This window comes from Olea europaea, unplaced genomic scaffold, assembly GCF_002742605.1.
Source record: "Olea europaea var. sylvestris unplaced genomic scaffold, O_europaea_v1 scaffold1216, whole genome shotgun sequence".
In the NCBI taxonomy this organism is placed as follows: domain Eukaryota; kingdom Viridiplantae; phylum Streptophyta; class Magnoliopsida; order Lamiales; family Oleaceae; genus Olea; species Olea europaea.
In genome coordinates, this window is record NW_019229586.1 from 218,036 (window position 1) to 241,116 (window position 23,081).

General features: G+C 34.9%; 2 protein-coding genes across 2 annotated transcripts; both read left to right on the forward strand.

Annotated features, from left to right (window-relative positions):
• Positions 1–7,773: 7,773 nt before the first annotated feature.
• On the forward strand, positions 7,774–9,931 carry LOC111374193 (probable serine/threonine-protein kinase WNK11). The gene is made up of 3 exons (XM_022996830.1): positions 7,774–7,994; positions 8,342–8,845; positions 9,314–9,931. Exons 2-3 carry the CDS (start codon positions 8,351–8,353, stop codon positions 9,710–9,712), a joined length of 894 nt encoding a protein of 297 aa, XP_022852598.1. The 5' UTR covers positions 7,774–7,994; positions 8,342–8,350; the 3' UTR covers positions 9,713–9,931.
• A 1,619-nt stretch (positions 9,932–11,550) lies between these two features.
• On the forward strand, positions 11,551–13,484 carry LOC111374167 (probable leucine-rich repeat receptor-like protein kinase IMK3). The gene is made up of 2 exons (XM_022996797.1): positions 11,551–12,529; positions 13,045–13,484. Exons 1-2 carry the CDS (start codon positions 11,551–11,553, stop codon positions 13,482–13,484), a joined length of 1,419 nt encoding a protein of 472 aa, XP_022852565.1.
• The last annotated feature ends 9,597 nt before the right edge of the window (positions 13,485–23,081 follow it).

Here is a 23,081-nt window from a genome sequence, read left to right on the forward strand (position 1 = left end):
TTCTCTGGACAGTTGATCGATTCGTTACTGTGTTGGCTGTTTAAGCCAATTGACGGAGATGCCCTCCACTTTGATCTTGGGGGCAAGGTTGCTACATTTTCTATATTCGAGTTTGCCCTCATCATTGGATTGAGATGTACGGGTGAAGAGGCAGCGAGGACCAGTATTTCGACAGACAAGAGGCTGCTGAATGATTATTTTAAAGGGAACACGACAGTGACACTGGTGCAGTTAGGAGGTGCATTCAGGGGATGCGACCAGATGTCCGACAAGTTGAAGTTGGGGATGGTGTTTATACTGGAGAGTGTACTGAGGTATTATCACAGGAAGACGTCGATTGACGTTTTTCATTTGCAAGTTGTTGATGACATCGATACGTTCAACAGCTATCCGTGGAGGGAGAGATGCTCTTTGGATATTTTACACATCTTCAGGAGGGGGCATTCGATACCTAGGGGAGATAGGTCGGAGAGTAAGTGCGATGTATATGGCCTGCGGTAGCTTTGCAGGTAATAGTTTAACATAATGAGTTATCCATTTTTTATTAAATTGTACATATAATAATCGTAATTGTTGCAGATATGGGTCTACGAGACTATTCCCATCCTGGCTGGTCGGTATGCGAAGAGCGGGGATACATGCATCCCTCGGATGCACCGCTGGCGAGCACAAGACAAGCCTCTTGCAAAACAGCTATCAGTTATCCTAGACGATCCCGATATACATATTATATATTTGCGCTTTCTGTTGTATGTCATTTTCGAAACTGGATACGTGGTTAGTAATTCAATGAAATGTCAATATGTTAGCTTGAAGTTCTCATTGAGCTGACACCATCGATCGAGGAGGAGGATTAGACTTATATTCGTGAGTTGTTGACAGATCGTGCTGTTCGAGAGAGGCCTGAGTCCATCGTCGATCGGGACACGGTATGTTAATTGAATATAATATGTTGATTATCGTTATAATTTTTTAATTAAGTTATTGATTTGTAATGTTTCTTTTTTTAGGAGTGCCGTCGATTATTACCTCCATCGAGGGTGTCACATTCCCCGAGGATGTCGCCTCCGTCGAGGGTGTCCCCTCCCTACATGCGATCACCTCCGTCCCCTGTATGAGATCACCGTCTCCTGTGTCTCGACACCTCCCACGTGGATCAGCTGCACGTAGTCAGAGTGCTTCCATCGATGATATGTTTCAACTTATGATGGAGATCAGAGGCGACATAGCTGGGTTACGAGGCGAAGTAGCTAACTTACAACGTGATGTCGGGATGGTACAGGTCAGTTTAGGAGACCTTTATGCTGAGGTCGTAGCGATACGGGGGCGATATAGTAGGCCTGCGTGTGACTGGTGAGTATCGGGATGGAGGGGCAGCGGAGGGACAGACGGCTATCAAGACGAAGGGGGTAATGAAGGGACAGGTGGCTATCAGGACGGAGAGGCAGGCGGCTATCGAGACGGAGGGGCCGGTGGTTATCATGGTCGAGGAGGTCAGACGGGGTATGTTGACTCATTGTGGGCATCGGATGATGCATTAACTTCATATCTCGATGGCCCGATAGATATGGAGAGGAGATGGAGGATCAGGCCCCGATGGAGATGGATGAGGAGGTCGGGAGTGTACCGATTGGGAAGGTGTAGGAGGAGGGGTGTAGAAGGAGGGGGGTACCAGAGGCGGAGGTCGGGAGGGTGCCGGAGGAAGAGGGGGTACCCGAGACGACAGTCGAGAGGGTGCCGGAGGCGGAGGTCGTCAGTGCCAAAAGGGGTACCATCACAGTACGTCGTTTCTCTGTTTACCGCGGAGGCGAAAAGGAGGAGGTTCGTCGACGATACGCACCCGAATTTATTCAGGGAGGTGGACCACGCCAAGTGGAAAGAGTTTGAGGCGGAGTGGAGAGCACTTATACCCGGGTAAGTATTGTATTATTCGTTAATGATTAGTACATTACGCAGATGGTGACACATCTATATTCTTACTTAACAATTTCTTTTCTTATTTTTCAAAGTCAGTCGCAGGATTGCTTGTAAGACGATCTCGGACGCTTACAAATGGTTTTACGATATCACAACTTCGGGGGCTTGGCTCGCCGATGATGTAAGTGGAGTAGTAATATTGTTATTTATTACATATACATATTTTTGAGTTTTGCATCTATGAAATTAAATAACTCCTTTTTTAATTGGTGCTTCTTGGTGCAACACATTGACTTCACCATAGATTTGCTATGAGATCGAGCTGAACGACGTCCAAGATCGTTCAACATTCCTGGCTGACTCATATTGAACACTAAGTTCATACGTGCTGTTGATATTGAGTACCGGACGTTGCAAGCTATGGGTAGCGAGTACACAGTGCCTACATACATGATGGAGTGGGTCGTAAGGATGTGGCCGAGTGTCGGAGGAAAGCCATGGGAGGGTTGTACGCATCTGTACATTCCGGTGTGTGTCAATCATCAATATATTGCAATGGAGATTGTATTTGCCGACTCAACTATGTATGTGTATGACCCTGATCATTCACGCCTGACACAAGATCAGTTCGAGCAAAATCTGGAGTCGGTGTCTGTAATCGTCCCCATGCTGGCTAGACGAGCAAAAATTACTGTGAAGGACAGATTGACCACCATGCGGAACACGACGACGGCGAGACAGCAAATATCGTAAGTGTTTATTATTTTATTTTTATAATTTACAACTTACATTCTAGTTAGACAGTGATGTGCCAATACAATATTTTGTAATTGTAGGGGTGATTGCGACATATTCGCTATCAAGTACATAGAATTTTTTAGTATAACACAGAAGGTTGATGCAATCAACTAGGCATGGATACAAAATTGGAGAAATAAATTAGCTTGTAATTTATTTGAATTTAATGGTGATCCGTAGATATTGAGCCGTGTTTCTTTAAAATAATTATACATATTGTAACGTTTAAACATTGTATATTTCATTCATTTATTCATTTGTAATTACAAAATAATTGTAAAACATATATTATTTTTTTAATATTTATTTTTTATTTTTTAGTTTATGTGTTTATTTAAATGTTTCATGACGTATTTATAATGTTTGGATATATTGTGGAGAACGCACTGAGTTTTAAAAAATGATTAACTTCAAATATTTCGAAACTAATTAATGAAATATCAAAATAAAAAAACTAAATCTAATAATTAACATAAATAATTAATATTAAGAATATGCGTGAATAATTAATATCAATATTATAAATAATGTTACATAAACTTCAATTATACATCTGTTACATTGTCATGGAGAGGGGTCTGACTTGTACAAAATCTTCTAGTATATCATGTTGCATCGCACCTGCCGCACTTACGAGGTCGGAAAAATTCTCCGATCGATGGTATTCTAGACGTACGTGTACGTCCAGGAGTACCTGGGCCGACTGCTGGTGACAACAAGTTATTCAATGAGAGAATGTGATCGGGAACTTTCCACTCGGCTTCATTCGGTATAGGAAATATGGTTTCGGTATATGCTACTCTCCAAGAACTAGTCATATAATAAGCACTGCATAAGGTGTGTGGTATAATTCCTCTATACATAGTCACCGCCATTGCATGTGTACACATAAAACTCTCCAACTGAAACTGTCTACACGTACATGTGTTATCATTCAAGTCGACAATGTATCCGAAATTATGTGCACATCTCGCGGAGAAGTGAAACTGATCTAGTGGTTCTACATATACCTTCCTTGCCACCTCTAGAGTCTTGAAGAGTTTATCTTCTTGAGCCGGGGTTAGCACACTTGTGCAACTCTGTGACTCCTCACGACGATCATGAAACCACTGTTGCAGATTGTCACGAATGTTTTCAAGCATTGCGAGAATTGGTAACTCTCGATCCTTCTTAAATAAGGTATTGAGCTACTCCGCATTGTTCGACGTCATCATGTTGTATCGACGTCCTGAAAAAAGTGAACGTGCCCAATGTTCGATCCCCATCTTATGTTAGATATTCCCATGCATCATAGGATTTACTTTCGATTTCAATTATAAACTTTTCAAACTCTTGAAAACTGTAAGCCTCTGCAGCTCTCCTAAACAACGTAACGATGCCCTTGCCTCAATACTTGATCTTCAGATTTCCTTGTATATGGTACATATAATAACCATGATGTGCCTCGGGGAAGTTTTCGACGATACCATTAATTATTGACTGCCCTCGATCGGTTACGAATGCAAGGTTCTCGACATCCCCAATTACTTCTCTCAACTTCATGAAAAATCAACGCATTTCCAAATTATTTTCTCCGTCAACTATATCGAATGCAAGAGGGTAAATTTGGATGTTGGCATCTTGATATGTTGCAATAATCAACTTGCCCCCTTATCTCGTCTTGAGGGTTGTACCGTTGACTAGGATTAAGGGTCGCATTGCGTTTCGAAATCCTCGAACGCATTGTTCAAAGGTCATAAAGAAATATTTGAAGCGATTCTCGTCATCCTTCTTAATAAAAAAATGCCGATTCAGTATTAATTCTTCTCATGTTATAGCAAAATTTGACCAATTAAATAAACAATAATCATAATTTAAATAATTAAATAAACAATGTTTAAAAACTGAAAAATTAACAATTGAATTAAATAATTAATTACACATTAGATAAATAATTGATAAATAATTAAATAAACAATTGAAATTAATGTTTGAATGACTTAGATAACTATTAAATAAACATATAAACAAAGAAATACCTGGCCAATTTAGCATAACTCTCCTCGGTCGAACCCATCAAGTCCTCCAATGCGCATTCTTTGACTTTCTAAACCTTCTGATAGCTCATGACCACACACGATCGGGCTTGTCTGTGATCATTTCGACGAATACCCACTTCGCAAGTATGTTCTCGTGCATACTTACGAATCATAAAGAACTTATTCGTGTCCATTTTCGTTGCTCGCAAACGCCAAAGGCAACTATCGTCAACGCAGACAATTGTGTAAGTCGACTTGTTTGATTTCTTCACTTTAAACTCAAAATTGTGTTTCAAAGCAATCCAGTGAATAGCTTCCTGCAAATCTTTCTTCGTGTCAAACAGTTGCTCGACATACAAATCTTCATCATCGGGGACTATACGCGAACAATTAGAGGATCATGCACTCGGTCCAGCCTGTGAGCTCCCACTCGACTCATGTCTCAAACGGGGTAAAACAATCAAATTTTCATTTGTAAAGTCATTATCTCTTTCGTTGTCTTGAACTACCGAGCAAATTCTGTGTGTAACAGTGAGATCATGGTGAGGATCAACTATTTCTGGAACGGCTACAATATCATCACGCACTATTTCTATTGTGTCCCAAAACTCATTCACATTACGATCCCCTCTGTTGAAATCTTCGTGTTCACTCTCGGGGACATTTTTTTCATCAAAGTTACGCAAATAGGAATCGCACGTTTTTGGTTCATTTCAATTAAAACCTTCATTTCAGTTTCAGAAGTAACAATTATAGGTGAAATTGAAATGGATGTATTCTCACCCATTAAAAATCTCAATTCCATGGAGTACTCAGAGGGATCGACTTTCAGTAAGTTCTGTATCTCATTGTACATTTCTACATATGATGCACTTGATGTTATTGCAATTGCAGTATAACCATATCTTTCACTCGTCCATTTTCACACCCATCAATCATTTTCATTATTTTCAAATTCACCAAAGTAATAAATCGGGACAGCAGCTGATCCCATATCTACATTAGGAAACATCATTTCTTAAAAAAATTGTAATTACGAGAATAAAAGGACAAAAAAAATGACACAAGGAAAAAAAATGACGTGTCCGGGTCGACTGTTAAAAGCCTGCCCGGATTTGGGCAGGCTGTTAAACATCCGGCCCAAACACGTTTTTGGCCGACTGTCTTCTACATTTTACATATGAATTTTTTCCTCGTTTTTGCTAAAAAAAAAAATTATACATCCATTTAAGACTGTAATAGTTCATTTTTCTAAAATCATATGTTGAAATAAACTTTAAATATTCAAACAATGTACTTATTTAATTAAAATGAAATTAAACATACGTATTTATACTTACCAATTTCAAGCGCCAACTGTGAGTAATATTTTTTCGTTGTAGATGGAAGATGAAATTTCTTTTTAACTGTGTTGGAAAATCTGATAAAGAAAGTGATTTCGTTTGGAGATTTAAATGTGATTGTTTGGATTTATTAATTTTTTAAAGACGATATCATCGTCTTTTGGGCAAATGATATGTTTTTGTAATTACAACACATAATAAGGGCAAACATGATATTTACTCTTCAAAATGCTCTTTTGGTGAATGACAAAAAATTTTGGTCAATATGAAAATTTGATATTTTGATTGGGTGCTTTTTAAAAGTACCTCGAAGGAAATTGATGGTGTTGTTTTGATTTTTGATTTTATAATTTCTGATTTAATAGGGTGAGTGTGTTATGTCCAAAATATCCTTGCCTTGTTTGGAGAAAATTATGAAATTTTTAATTAATGTAGTCAACTGAAGGTTTCTGGGGTCAAACTGATCGAAACCATCATTTTGGACTTGAGTTGCAAATTTTGTGAATGTCTATGGTGGCACAAATAAAATATTTAAGTCAAATATGCTATTAAATGAAAGATTTGGTACCTTGATTGCAATTTTCCTATTATTTATGGAGCCATTTAACATTAATGAAAACTAAATGGGCCAAAAACTCCTTTAACAATACATAGACACCCCATATCCAAATCCTACCATTTCCATTTGAATCTTGGGTTAGCTTAGCTTCGTATCCAAATGTGCTATTTCCTGCAAACTCTCCAGGGCGAATTTTTTGTCTCTCGTGCAAACAAATATCTATATGTTTTCATTTCTTTGTAAGACTATTTTCAATTTTATTTATTATGATTTTTGACTAAAATCGAGCAAGACTCGGCCATAGGCTATGATGATTACTGGACAATCGGAGAAATGATAATAAAGCTTTGTTTTGTACTTCACATATTATTTTTTCTCTCTTTCTGACAACAAAAACAATTGTTGAACCGACTAAAATCGTAATCAATTTATCGGTTTTAGTTGAACCGATATTATGTTGGATTCTTTTCATCAGATTTTTATACTATGATTGCATTGAATTTCTACCCTATTCCTCAATTTTTCCATTCAGACTCTTTGATCCGATTTGATTTTTGGAACACCCATTTTTACAACGCCGCGTGAAAACATCAACAAATAAAAATGCTTCTTCCCAAGCTCATGACTCAAGCAAATTATTTTTATTTTTATTTTATTTCAAGAAAAGTAAATATTATTAAACAAAAAAATTTAACATAGCTAAAATAATTAAGCTCATGTCCAAGCCCCAATATCTAAAAGTATATTTTTTCTTAAATTCATTTTCAACCACACATTATTTAATAAAATAATTTTATACATAAATTTATATTTTTTCATACTTTTTTAATTCCAACCAGCACGATATGACCACTTCGATCAAATTGAATAGACAAAGTCGGCTCAATTACATAGAATAATGCAATTAATGCTGAATCAACGAGCCACCGTATTCGAGTTTCCAAGTCGAGATGACCGTTTGAACTAGTCGAATGGACAAGGTCGGCTCGACTAATCAGAATAATGCGAGTCATGCTGGCCCTGTAAGCCAGCCTCATTGGTCCCACCCCGCTCTAAACTCGTAGGTTCAAACTTCAAATTAAAGCTAGCGGCCCCATTTATTCGTAATCAAAGAATAATATAACAGTGGAGCCGGCTAACTAGCTTCAAATTTTCAAGATAAAGATCAAATTCTGATTCTGATTTATTTACTACTTTGAAGTTACCTAAATCGTAGTCAATCTGCGCAATCCAAGTCCAAGAATGACTTTTCAATAAGGGAATATACAATTCACAAAATCTTCAATCCCTAATTTTCTGCCTCACCTCTTCTTGAGAAATTATCGGGGTTTGATTCGTCTCAAATTGCTTCCATTTTTGGTAAATTATCACTTCTTATTCCTTTTTCTTTCCTACTATATTTTGATTTAGTATTATTCAATAACTTTTCTTTTTCTCTCTTTTTTCTTTTTTAGTAAACGGAAATATTGCTCTTGATTATGGTGGAAAATTCATATTTTGTGATTTTTGTTGATGCGTATTTATTTTTTGTTTTTACTGTTGATAAAGAAAGAAAAGAATCAGTTGTTATTTCTATGGTGAACCGAGGCATGTGGGAAATAGTAGAATTTCATTATCTGATTTATTCATGTACTACTCCCTTGGAGTTGAACTCAAACTTACCGAGAACAAGGCTTAGTTTGCTTTTTTTCTTTTTCCCCCTGTAGATTCCTAGTATGGGTTCTGAACTGGTGGATCGAGATGGCGAGGCATTCGTAGAAGTTGACCCTACTGGCCGATATGGCCGGTATAGCGAGCTGCTTGGATCGGGGGCTGTGAAGAAAGTGTACAGAGCATTTGACCAAGAAGAAGGGATTGAGGTGGCTTGGAACCTAGTCAAATTGAGAAGCTTCCTTGGAGATGAAGCGATGATCAATCGGTTATATTCCGAGGTTCGGCTGCTGAGGACATTGAAAAACAAGAATATTATCACGTTGTACTCAGTGTGGCAGGATGAGGAGAAACACACGCTGAATTTCATTACCGAGGTGTGTACTTCTGGGAACTTGAGGGAGTACAGGAAGAAGCATAGGCATGTGTCGATGAAGGCGTTGAAGAAATGGTCTATGCAAATCCTCAAGGGATTGGACTATTTGCATACTCATGAGCCTTGTGTCATTCATAGGGATCTAAATTGTAGCAATATCTTCGTCAATGGCAATGTTGGTCAGGTATAACTGATAATCAACGTCGTTATCTTTTCTTTACCTCCGTTCTGCACAGCGCCTTTGTCTTGAAAATTTTGTTCCGTTTGCTGAAGGAGAAATGGTATAGTGAGATTTGAAGAACTTAAAAAATTGAAACTAAGTTTGATCTTATTAGGTTATTCTCAAGAATCGATAAGTATGGCATCCACTGATATGCAGTTTTTTCTGCTTCAATAATCTATCCTGATATAGTATTCATTGGAACCATGACCGACTATTGTGTCTTTTTATTTTTATTTTTACTTTAAAATTGCAATGAACATAGCGAAATGGTGATGAAAATTCCATGTCACTGATCAAAGCTTAATTTTTGGTCGTCGTTGTAAAGAGAATGAACTTTTTGATTTGTATATTCTTTTCATCCTGCATAGGTTTGTTTTTCAAATTTCTGATGAAATTGTAATTTGTTATTATCTTGTTTGTTGCAAATAGGTGAAAATTGGTGATTTGGGTATGGCAGCAACCGTTGGCAAGAACCACTCGGCGTATTCATTACTTGGGACACCGGAATTCATGGCACCAGAATTATATGATGAGAACTATACTGAGCTGATAGATATCTATTCATTTGGAATGTGTTTGCTTGAGATGGTGACTCTTGAATTACCCTATAGCGAGTGTGACAACGTTGCCAAGATATACAAAAAGGTGACATCTGGATTGAGGCCACAAGCCATGAACAAGATTAAGGACCCCGAGGTCAAGGAGTTCATCGAGAAGTGTCTTGCTCAACCTAGGGCTCGACCATCGGCTGCTGATCTCCTCAAGGACCCCTTTTTTGATGGAATTGATGACGACGAAAATAATGCTGATAACCACAGCATTAACTGATATCCGATTGTTTTTATCTTTTCCTTTTTCTTTTTCCGATTAACGTTGAAGGGCGTGTTCAAGATGGGGTTTAGGGACAATATAGTTTATTTTTTCCGATTTCTTGGCTTGATATTGGATTGATTTGGGAGGTGTTGTGGTGGTGATTGAGGCATTTGCGACATCATTTTCTTTTGCCAAAATAATTTTAATTATAGTAAGATTGAATTTTGTGGATAAGCTGGGCAGCTTTTTGTTCGAATAACTTTTTCTTTTGGGCGTGATTATGATATATGATGGAAAATAATGCTATTCATCACCCATCTAAAATGGCGGTGCACTTCTTTGGATTCATTGTTTTGATGGAGTTGTGATGTAGTCAAATGTGATGAACAAGAAAAACGGGGGAAAATGTTGATGTCAACTGTTTTCGATAAAAGCTTAGATTGAGATTGAGTGGTGGATGAATAATATTATCTAACGCCGATTTATGTGAAATTATGTGATAAGTTCAATAAAAAGTGAATTTATTTTTTTATTTAATTGAACATGTAATTTAATGTCAGTAGAGCGACCACCTAAATTGATGTTAAATGCTAATGATGCTAAATAAAAAAAAAGGTTAAACTCTAATCTTAAGGGTCTCCCATCACTCCTGCTCTGGAGCATCGTGAGGGAGGTAAATCGCAGGTTATGTCTCCAAGGGTACAGGGTGGAAGGCTGCTTGTACACTTGCATTTACCCAAGAGCCAAATTCATATTTCAGGATTCGAAACCTTGACGCAGCAGCCTCAAGTAAAGCTGGATTTCTCCACCATCCCTTTTTATTATTTGGAGATGTGCCCTGTGGGCGCTAATGATGCTAAATAGCATTGCTCTAGAGTGGATTTACAAAGAAGTTAATGAATGTTTAGTTGGTCAGTCTGTCGGCCGGTTTGTGCGTTGCGTATGCTAGAACGGGTTGAAGATAAAAAATTATTAGCCAAAGTTGTGACCCTTCAAATGTTTGTCGGGAAAGAAGAAATTTTCAAGTTATTATTTTAAGGACAATTGAAAAATGGAAAAGGTGTTTAGCCAGTTGGTCAACGGCTCCAATTTAATTAAAATTTTTAAATATGCTGTGTAATTATGTAAATATGAAAAAACTAGTATATTTTTAATTTTAAAAAACAAATAGGGGATACGCAACAAGGAGTGCGGATTCTCATTCCTTGTAAGTAGAGATTTTGGACGAGGAAGGAGCGCTAAATTTTTCAATCGGATGAGGACAAATCTTGAACTCGAAATCTTTAACTCCAAAACTAAGTATTTTAAAGTAACTTCACTAATTTTTGAGTCCTTAATCTCAATTCTCAGGCAAGTAAAATATATAAATAAATTATAGACCCATTGTTTGCCCTATAATCTTCCGTTTTCCAAAGTTGAGAAACAATTTGGCAAAACAGTTTTTTCATTTATTTTTTTTAGTGAAATTGATTCCATAAATTAGATATGTAGGGTGAAATATCACTATGTAAAATAAAAAATACAAGTGACTTGTAAGTTCCAAAAGACATACACAAAAATCTTTTTGAGTTCCTTAATTAATTCGCCTTGTTTTTAATGTTGTCTACCTGGTGATATTAGCACACGAGCGCGTGTTTGAAAACAAAATTTTTGATCCTTTGACAACCTTAACTTTCGGACAAGATTACTCAACAGCCCTTACTCGATACTAGCTATGAAAAAAATGTTTTATAGCACTTGTTTCTATACATTCCTCTTTGGAATCTATGAAAAATACTTGTTCTTATCTGCATTTATACAAGACAGAAGTAAGAAGTATGAGAAACTAATATTTGTAAAAAATTTGATCAAATATGAAAGTAGGAATTATGTTTAAGCACAGGAGAAGAAATTCAGTGCAGATTCTGAAGATGCTGCTGAGTTTTTCATCTATTTCTCTACTTTTCATGTTCTGCAATGGGGGTGAGTTCTCAGAATCCATGTCTTTATCGAATTTCATTCGTGCTGTTGATCCTGAAAATCGACTGAGGATTGACAGGATCATGCTATTGTCGCATCCCTGTTCGTATAAACTGAAGGGTATTATATGTGATTTACGTGCCACGGCTGTAGTAGAGATCAGGCTTGTTAATTTAAGCCTCAATGGAATATTGGATGTGGATCATATGTGCAAACTCCGAAATTTGAGAGTGCTTTGTTTGGCTAGAAATGGCATTAAGGGCACTATTCCTAACTCGATATTGAAGTGCACAAGTTTAAGATATTTAGATTTAAGTAGAAATTCTTTAAGCGGGAATGTACCAGTAGTTCTTACCAAGCTAAAGAATCTCAGAAGATTAGATATTTCGGATAATCATTTCATGACCGTTGTCCACAATACGACACCAAAAGTCATACCGGTTAAGGAGAAACCACTTGATTCGCGTAGGTTTAAGGATAGTTTTCCTCAAAAAAAATCAGAAACAGGATACGCGATGGCTCCAATTTCACTAATGCCACTACATACTAGGCAAGATGAGGAGAAAAGCAAAATGTATAAAAGATGGGGTATGTGGATTCTTGTATGTCTTGGATTTACAATTCTCTTGCTGCTGGTTGTACTTTTCTTGTACATGAGGGCAGTTAGAGGAGGAAAAGAAACGGAGACTTTAAAGGAGCTTGCTCAGTCGCCTTCAAGATCTCCACCAATCGAAGAAATGGACGAGGAGAAGCCAGAAGAAAGACGTTCAGAGCTCGTGCTCTTTGTCGAAAAGGAAGAATGGTTCAAATTGGAAGATCTTTTGGAAGCTGCAGCTGATTTGCATACACAAGGCCTTTGGAGCAGCCTCTACATGGTAAAACTGAAGAACAATGCCATATATGCTGTCAAGAGATTGAAGAAACTCAAGGTGTCGTTTGAGGAGTTTGCCTTGACAATGGGAAAAATAGGCAACTTAAAGCATCAAAATATCCTTCCTCTAATTGGCTACAATTCTACAGATGAGGAAAAACTTCTGATTTATAGATATCAAAAGAATGGGAGCCTCCTAACCCTGTTTGAGAGTAAGTTAATAGAGAAGCACGTGTTTGTCTCCGGTTTTGGAATTTTCTACGCCGATCTTCATGTATACTAACTCCTATTATGCATTCGTGTAGAAAATTGCCTAATTGGGTAGCTGACAGTTCCTTCTTTTTGTCACTTGCAGACTACGTACAGGGCAAAAGGAATTTTCCATGGAAGCTTCGACTATCCATGGCAGTCGGGATAGCAAGAGGTTTGGACTTCATATATCGAAGATTCGATGATCAAGACGAGACCATCCCTTATGGGAACATAAAGCCTTCGAATATTCTGTTATCTGACAGTGAAGAACCACTGATAAGTGAATATGGATACTCAGAGTTTCTCGACCCAAGTCTCTTCAAGTCGAATAGGTATACAGCCCCGGAGAAAACTTTAAGCGAAAAGGCCGATGTTTTTAGCTTCGGAATAATTCTTTTGGAGTTGTTAACTGGCAAAATTGTTGAGAGGAGTGGATTAGACCTTCCAAGGTGGGTGAAGTCCATGGTGAGAGACGAATGGACCGGAGAGGTGTTCGACCTGGAGGTTTCCAAGGTCGAAATGTATGCTTTCCCCTTGCTGAATGTCTCTATGAACTGTGTAGTAAATCGTCCCGAGGATAGGCCTTCCATTGCTGAGGTTCTAGTGAAGATAGAGGAGGTTGTCAATGCTCAACAAGATTGTTTTTCGATTCCTCCGGCGACATCAAATACCTTTCCTACCCCGGGATCAACATCTAGCCACTAAAGGACTAAATTTATATATAAATGTGTCATCTATGTAAGAGTTCAAAATTTTCTATAAAATGGTTCAACAGATATGCATACTAATCTATGCATGATTCTATGATATTATTGCCATTTAGTTGATAATAAGTTTGCCTGCACCATATATATATACATATTTTTTTTCGGGATAATTGCAGTAGAAACTTCAAACCTTTGAAACACTAGCAGACTTTCCACAAACTTTTGATTTGTTGTAGTCGTTATCCTTAACATTTCCAAACGTTGCATGTGAGAGCCTTTTGGACAGTTTTCATCCAAAATTTCATCAGTCGACCAAAAAATGATTTTGACCGCATTTTAACAATTTTTAGAAGGGTAGAATGGTAACTTTACGTTAAAATAAAAAATCAAAAAATAAAATTGGTCTTCTTCCCTAACCCAACCCCCCAACGCCACCACATTTGTCATTTGATTTCACTCTCTTTCTGCAATTTTGGATTTTGCCTCCGTTGAAGAACTTCCTGAAATCATTTATGAACCCTGATTCTACAGCATTCATCTAAAACAAAATGTGTTGCCTGTTGAAGAAAAATAAGAACTATTGGTTTGTATTTCTATTCCATTTGATTTTACTTTTTAGATTCAGTTTTTTCACACATGCAATTTTGGACCCAATTGATTTCTCAGCCCTGCATCGATTTGAAACAGCTTGGATGATTTGCCCGAGTCGAATTATTTTGCCTCATGGGATTTCACTTCGGAGCTGTGCAGTTTTGCTAGTGTGTATTGTGATGGAGATAAAGTGGTTGCCTTAAATCTCGGTGATTCTCGAGCCGGGTCACCGGGTATAATTGGCTGGATAGACCCAGTAATCGAAAAATTGTCGGGTCTCGCAAAGTTAACCATAGTCCCTGGTCGAGTCAATGGGTCTCCGCCTCAACCCTTTTTCGATTGAAGAACCTTAGGTTTCTTGCAATCATTTCGAACATGATTCTTGGCAAGATTCCAACGACTCTGGGATAGCGACGAGGGCTCCAAACTTTAGATCTTAGCTTCAATCAGATTATCGGAAGCATTCCCTGGTCCATGGGTTTATTGGTTTGTTGTGGGAGTGGGGGTGGGCATGGACTTGGGATGGGTCAGGAAGAAGAAGACTAATTTTATTTTTTAATTTTTAATTTTAATGTAAAGTTATCATTCTATCTCTCTATAAATTGTTAAAAATGTGGTCAAAATCAATTTTTCAGTTAATTGATGGAATTTTGGATGAAAACCATCAAAAAGGATCTTACATGCAACGTTTGGAAAGATTAGGGGTGACGGCTGCAATTGTCCTTTTTTTTTTTTTGGCAAGAAATCAAATCGAAACTACCATCGATAAATCTACCCACCCATTTAAACCACCTTATTATAGTCCGATTCGGTTCGTCAACTGCAAACTGAATTTGATGTCATCACATGTACTCTAATACTATGTTAAACTATCTGATTTGAAAATTAAAACTGTATTGTAATAGACCAATTTAATAGAATGGCATCTTTAACTAATGAATTCAGATATCAGGCCAAGTCACCTTATCTAAAATAACTGTATATTATTCACTTAGTCACAAGTAGCTAAAATTTGGTAAGAGGACACAATCATGGAACTCTTGGCTGTCACCTTAATGCTTCATATATAAACATGTCTTTGTCTATTTCACAGAAAGGTCTATTGCAAGTGTTTTCAACACTAGTTTTAAGTCAATTATAATTATCCACCATACGTATGGATAAATTAGGTAAAGAGAAAAACTGAACAAAAATGAAAATTACTCACAAAAAGGGTAATATTTCATCATTTACCAGATCTTGAAATATAAGTTATTGAGATTGCTTCAATTTGTCACTCGTCACAATTTTCATTGTTTAGTTAACCTTAGAAAAGCGTAAAAATATTACTTTCTCAAAATAGTCAAACTATAACATAAGGTTATAAGTACCTGAGAGTGTCTTTCACTAGTCTAACCGTCATGCTCATATTGGTAGGCTCATTACTTCAATTAAAAGGAACATGAAACCTAGTTGAAGTAACGAGTAACTTCCACGTTTTTAACTTTTAGTAATAAAAAAGTTATTTATTTAATTATAAGTGAACTTCTTGAGATAGACCAACATGTTTTTACAAGCATTGAATCATTTAAACTGACATTGGGAATTGTTATGAGAGGTGGGTTTGCCATAAAAGGGAAATGACATATTAGGGGTGTTAAGTGAGCAGAGTTGAGCTACTCAGCTTGATTCATCACCAAAGTCGGCTTGCTTGAAGGAAGTTGGGCTCAAGTTGATAATTTTTTTCTTTTTATTTTTTGATCTAGAATCATACTCGTACTTTCAAACTAACACAAGTTTTTATTGCTCGGCTCGCAACTGGGGTGAATCGAGCGGCTGGTCCCACTTCCCAACCCTATGGGAGAGTTGACTCTAGGATTTGAGAATAATTATTGGACTAAGGGAGTTAACTATTAGGCCCTTACATCCTATTGCCATCAATTTACTAGAAAACAAATTAACAACTGTTATTAAGTGTATTTTTTTCTTTTTATTTTTTGATCTAGAATCGTACTCGTACTTTCAAACTAACACAAGTTTTTATCGCTCAGCTCGCAAATGGGGTGAATCGAGCGGCTGGTCCCACTTCCCAACCCTATGGGAGAGTTGACTCTAGGATTTGAGAATAATTATTGGACCAAGGGAGTTAAATATTAGGCCCTTACAGTCTATTGCCATCAATATACAGAAAACAAATTAACGGTTTAGCTGGCAACGTGCTATATGTATTACTATGACTTGGTTTGATAAGATAGATGATACAATATTGAACTACATTTAATAGCATGAAATTTTTAATCATTTATTATATAGTCCAATCGGATAGTAATTTATCGTATAAGATTTCTAAAATATTGGACCATACTCAAAAAGAAACAAGAGATTAAGCTTTAATAACACCATCAAATTTAAAGCATAAACTTGAATATATGAACTAAGGACTAAGTCATTTATTTTCAGAAAAATAATAATATCAATAGTTTTTATAAGGTCGATTGATTTAATTGCCAATAGACATTGGGACAATTTCAGGACTAGGTCCCCAATTTTCTAACCCGATCGACTTGTTTGATCAAGAACATTGCATCACACTCATAGCTATTTCAATTTGTATATTTCATATGCATACTATGATAAATGGTACATGGAAAATAGAATTTTAATTAAATATTTTTATATTTTTCTAGTTATTTTCTTTTTAAGGAAAACATACAAGTTGCTACTTCCACTTAGATTTGCTCCATCTTTAGTATATTTTAGTGGAGATGTGGGAAGGTCAAACAGATTCGAAAGAGCCCTTTTAACATGCAAAAGATTAAAAATCAAAAGATTAATTATTCTGTAACAGTCGATGCAGATATATTATCTTAATTATGAAATGATATCCCAATATATATAAAAAGAAAATAGAAGAAACACACAGTTTACAAAAATAACATCATTCATATTTTGCACAATCAAGCTTCTTTTGACAATTTTAAAGCATAATTAGTAGGTTAAATTAAATTAATTAATTATAATCAAGAAAAAAGTACAAATATTGTTACTTAGTTTCTGTTTGATAGGACTTTTTGAAAAGTTAAAATTGCTTTTGAAATTAATAAGATATTTTGAACATGTTTAAATAATTTCTTAAAAGTGTTTTGTCTAGTTAATTTAATTTTTTTTTTTTCAAAAAAAATGGTATAAAGACATGTTTGGCATGACTTTTAAAAAGTCAAAAACAACTTTTGAGCCAAAAGCTGTTTTGAACTAGTTTGATTAATTTTATAAACATTTTCTTCTAATTAGAATAGTTTTTCTTAGAAGAAATTGGTTTAATAATAGAAGTGAACAGTATTACACATGTAACAAAAAATCTTAATTTATTATATATGAAAAAGAGTAATGACATGTGCAATCACTCAATATAAGAATCGTTCTACGTGGAATATACATGATAGATGATTATTTGATACACGAATCAATAAAAAATTACCACATTAATGTATCAAATAACCATATGACATATGTATGTCATGTATAGGTTATTACCGTAATGAGCGACTACAAATAATATTACTATATGAAAAATCTTTTTCCCTCGATGGACAAAATCTCTAATAAGCAAGCACTATCAATGTAACACCCCAAAATTAAGATACCTAATTTGTAAGTATTATCGTTTTATTCTCTAAAAATCATTAATGCAAAAAGATGATTTCATTTTTTCTTCAACATAATAAACATCAATGACTTATTATTTTAAAATAATTTGTACTTAATAAGAATATAAGGCAATTAAAATGAATTTTAACTTCATTTACAAAAGGAATTCAATATTTAAATATGATAATTCAGAGTCCGTGTCACCACAAGTCGTTATTTTGAATCATATTGCCTTTATCATAAAAAATCGTGGAGGGATAACGTGGAATGAACTAATACTTAGAAGCAAACTTCGTACATATAATGCATATTTATGATATGCATATAAATTACTTTAAAATAAAAGGAATTTCTCAATATGTATCCACTCTTATTTTACTCCTTTAAAAATCTTAAAATTAACATCGTGAGCTCATTTGGTGTATCGTCTAACTAATTAGAATGTATTGGACAAATATTATTTGGAATTCGATTCACCCGATTGAAAGTACCGTAAAGTAATTAACATTAGTATTATCATTGAACATTGGTCAGGTGTGTTCGTAGCTAATGTTCCATTTCCCGATCACATCTTTTGTGGCAAGACATACACCTCTTAGCAAAACATTTGAGATATTTATTAAAAATATTCTTTGATATTTGAAATTTTTTTATTCCTTTTAACTTTATGTATGCTTATGAATGCATTATCATGTGTGAATATGTTATGAGAAGTATTAATGATTTAAAATATAATAATCAAATATCATGTTCATAAAAGGACATTTTAGATAACAAGTTTATACACTTAATCATGTGACGTACGCATGAAAATATGAGGATGTTTACTTAGTTAAATACCAAGTGAAGATATCCCTAACCGCCAACAAAATAAACGTGCCAAAATCCTAAGTCATTACAACTTATTTAGAAATTTCAACATACTCAATTCTTTATTATTAATATCTATTCAAAATAGTTAGGAAGAACATCAACATATATAAATTAAAATGTGTACAAGAGGAATAATACGAATCAACTAAAGTAAACAACCTTTACGGCGGATGCTTGGTTTTCCGATCTCACTTTCCGGGTACACATAAATCATTGATGTAAAGCTTTCTACTGATGCAATAAACAATACTACTTGGTTTTAGGAATGAAGGTGAACAATTTCTTTTTTTATAAGAATCCAATAATACATAAATCATTAATATAAAGCATTTATTGATACAGTAAACAATACTACTCGGTTCTAGCAATGAAAGTGAACACTTACTTATAAGTATTCCATTATACTCCAATTGATTCAATAGTTAACAACATATATATTGACTATCGTCGAAAGAGTCCCAATGCCATTCACATATTTGGACAAGAAAATTTAGTACAGTAAAAACTATAAGTTTTCATTCCATTTATATATAGATATTTTCAAATAAAGTACAAGAAATATGTATCGATTATGTAGTGTGTACCAATTGCTAAACATGAAGAATTAAACTAATATCGGATGTATTAAATCTTTCACTTGATTTAATAGTTATATTTTATAAACTATTACAAAACGATAAAGAGGGAATTAACTTTTTAACAAGAAATTAATTATTGTGTCCATCTTATACTAATACCTCTCTTTGAAACCCTTTTTGTTTAGGTAGACCCTATTTAAAATAATTCAATAGAGATTCTGCAGTAACAACCAAAACAAACCATAAGACATAACCAAAATAAATTATAACTTATACCTTATTGCAAGGAGCATTTTTTTGACACTGAAGAAGCAAATACGTAATATGTTTGACATTGGGGAAAGGCTAGTCCAATTTATAAAGAGTCCTAATAACGTAATGATAAGTGCATTCATTAAACTTATTTGAATCGTTAAACTAGAGCAATTGATGTTATTTTAAATGAATTGAGTCTTAATTTTGTATATATTTTGTTTGTCAGGTGCATTTCGATGAAAAATGATGGAAGTTGACAAAAGGAACCAAAAATTGGCAAAACGGAATTGAATCCAAAGTTTGGGGTCTAAATCAAAAAATGCTAATAGTTGATTCGGACCTAATAATGACTATTCGAGAAGGTGTGAACTCAATTAGATGGAATTGGAAGCTAAAAGACCGATGAGACGTTAAAAATAGAAAAAATGAATAAAGATCAAAATTGAAGGACCTAAGTGCAACAAAAGAAATTTTTTTTATATGGCAAGCGTGCACAAACCTATAGTGGCGCGCAAAAGAACCTAAGTTCCAATTACCGAAAGCAAAACCCATATATGGCGCGCACCGGGGCAAATTTTGGACTGAACGGTCCAAACTACATTTTCAATCTAAATTCTTAAGAAATCAAATTTAAACTACTATTTAAGCGAGAGGAAACGACTAGATTCAGGAACAACATTAATATACATATTTTTCACCACAAGGAAGAGGCTAGCACGAGATTCTAAGACGATACATGAAAAATTGAAGATTCAAAATTCAGGTTGAAGATTAACGAAGAAGAAATTAATTTTTCACTTTTCAATCATTGTTTTCAATTCCAGGTGATTTTTTCCAATTCTTCTTGTGTGATTTGTTAAACAATATGCTGGGCTAATTATATTCATGTATTGGCTGAAGATGAAACATTTTATTATTTATTTTTAATTTGAGACACGTGGCTTAGTTAAATTATTGCAAATTTTAATTAATTAATCTTGCATGCTTTATTTTATTATTCGATTACTCGATCACCAATTAAATATATAATTCCTTGTGGTAGTTTTGGAATGTTCATAATAGGTTTAGAACACTGTTTAATTAACACGTGTGCAATAAATGTTAAGAATAATGTTTATCCCGTGTGCAATCTTTTAGATAATTGTGAATTTAAATACATTATATTCATTCGAATTCGGACTAGGAATAGATTCAGGCCGTGACTAGAATAGATTTAATTTATTTTGAAAAAGAAAGATTATCAAGAATGTAAGAATAAAACTAGCCACATAATTGAGAATTGGAATAGATAATAATATGTGGATTTGTAATTCAATACACTCATTCCATACACATATTAAATTTGAATTTTCCAAGTTTTCATAGATTAAGTTATAATAATTAAAGATCACAAATCACTTTTGTTTGCTCACTTTGAATCTAATTAAAGACTACCACACTCAAATGAATTTTATTTCGCGTGGGACGATACTATCAATTCATTAAATTTATTATTTGTTAACGATTTCATACACTTCCAGATTTCGCACAAACATGTAATCACTTGATTTTTGAACATAATGATATTTAATTAGGTATATTTGTATTAATTATTTAACAAGACCCCTATTTTATACATGTTAGCTTATTTAAACCTTAAATTAGACCCATTGGTTTACTAATTTTCAATTATGTTGTTCAATTATAAATTTTAACTAAATTATCCAAAAATAAACTCATCAAGAAAGAAATTATTCTAATTACCCTCCGTTTGATCACATTAATTTTCATTTCATTACATTTTATTTTTCTCTTTCCTATTTTCAACCACACAATTTTCCATAAAATAATATTGCACGTAAATCAAAAAAATTTCTTCTTTTTCAATCACTCGTTTTTCAAAAAAAATATTATTCCACTCATTTTCATTTTTACAAAATGGGGGCCCAATGGGGGCTAGGTATCTATTTTCCATTCAAATGCAAAGGCACATTCCATTGTAAAAAAAAAAAAATAGAGTTACGACAAAATAATTATATTGGTTAAGCAATAAATGAAATACAAATATATAATTTAGATAGACATGATAATTATGAGAAACAAGCATGTGACGTTACAATCAAGGTCCAAATAAAATATTAAAATAACACGTACATTCCTCTACTCTATCTGTACCCTCTGGTCCCTTTTTTATCTCCTAACGTATCATTATGTTCAACTCTAGTTTACATGTTATAGTCCTGTTGGGCTGTGATGCCAAGGTCCTGTCCAACCTAGGTTGTGATGATAAAAAGGTCCAATATGGAATGAGATAGCCCACTTAACCAAGCCCAATAATTTAGTCCACTTTTAGTCGCTTCGGGGCTGTTGGATTAACCCAATGATCAATGGCTGATGGTTTTAACTATAAATAAGACCTCTTTCTTTGACCTAGAGATTGAATCGTCATTTTTCTTTTTCTTTCTGCGAGTCGCCTCTTTCTCGAACCTGCAAGGGCTTTTTGTCTCTGTGATTTTTCATCTTCTCTTTGTGAGATTATCTAATGATTATCTTTGTGATAATCAAGCTCTTGATCTGAGAACTCTCTATGTGAGTAAACTATTGTGAAGTGATCTGTCCATTTTCGTGTTCCATTGTAGCGACTTTGATGTTGGGATTGTGAGGGTCTATGGTTAAGTTCAGTGCCTCTATGATGTTCCTTAGAGGTTTATGATTTGAGCCTATGAAATATCGAAATTAGATGCAGTGGTTTTAGATTTTTCCGTAAAGATCTCTATCACATTTGTTGTACAGTTTGGATCCCGAATTAATAGTGGTATCAGAGCATTGATAATTTGTTCTTGAGTCTTCGATCGGAGTCTGAACACTGGAAAATTAATTTTCAGGCGTTCGACTTCAGATTGCGAAGCCCTAGGTCTTGATCTGTGTTGATTTGGGGGTTTACTGAGCCGATCGGTACTTGGACCGTGGGAAATTGAGAAAGTCTTGTGACTTTTGGCCTCAATCTGGAAAAGAACCCTAAAACTTGAGATCCTGTGGGTTCGATCTAAAATCAGAACTCTGAACGCGAACTTTTGTGAGTTCAATCTGCTGTTGGCGACCTGGAGAACATTCATCCTTGCTGGAATAACAGATTATTGATTGTTCTTGGTGGTTTATCATTCAACCACCCTTCGGGTTGCATTTTCTTGACCCTATACGATCGCGCACACACATAACACAGGATATACATGTTTATGCCTCTATCTTGATATGTTTCAACTGCTGGATATTATAGCTGCTTACATCAGTGCATGATATCACATTATACTTGTTTGTGATCATTTGATTGGGTGTTTCAAATTGAGCCTTAACCTGAGAACTTTGATTCTCACAGAATCCTGGTGAATTTGATCACTCTTGTGCTACTGCAGACTTTTATTTGTGCACCTGAGATATTGATTCTCCAATTTTGTGTTAATTCCTTGGTTATTGTATTGTTTACATTGATATAATAATTGATCTTGTCATTGTTGAAATTTTTTGTAACTATAAATAATTATGATTCATTCATTGGATTGCATTTTATTCTTCTGTGATCTAAAACATAATTTTCGTGAAGGTCAAATTCAACAAACTTTCAAAAGTTGATCAATTGTCTTGTTTTAATTTTTGGAAATACTGTGTGTTAGTTTTTCAACAATAAAATATGA

Coding starts and splice junctions, on each gene's coding strand:
- LOC111374193 (XM_022996830.1), top strand. CDS start 8,351: ATGGGTTCTGAACTGGTGGATCGAGATGGCGAGGCATTCGTAGAAGTT. Junction 8,846..9,313: donor TCAATGGCAATGTTGGTCAG/GTATAACTGATA, acceptor TGTTGCAAATAG/GTGAAAATTGGTGATTTGGG.
- LOC111374167 (XM_022996797.1), top strand. CDS start 11,551: ATGAAAGTAGGAATTATGTTTAAGCACAGGAGAAGAAATTCAGTGCAG. Junction 12,530..13,044: donor CCTTTGGAGCAGCCTCTACA/TGGTAAAACTGA, acceptor TATCTGACAGTG/AAGAACCACTGATAAGTGAA.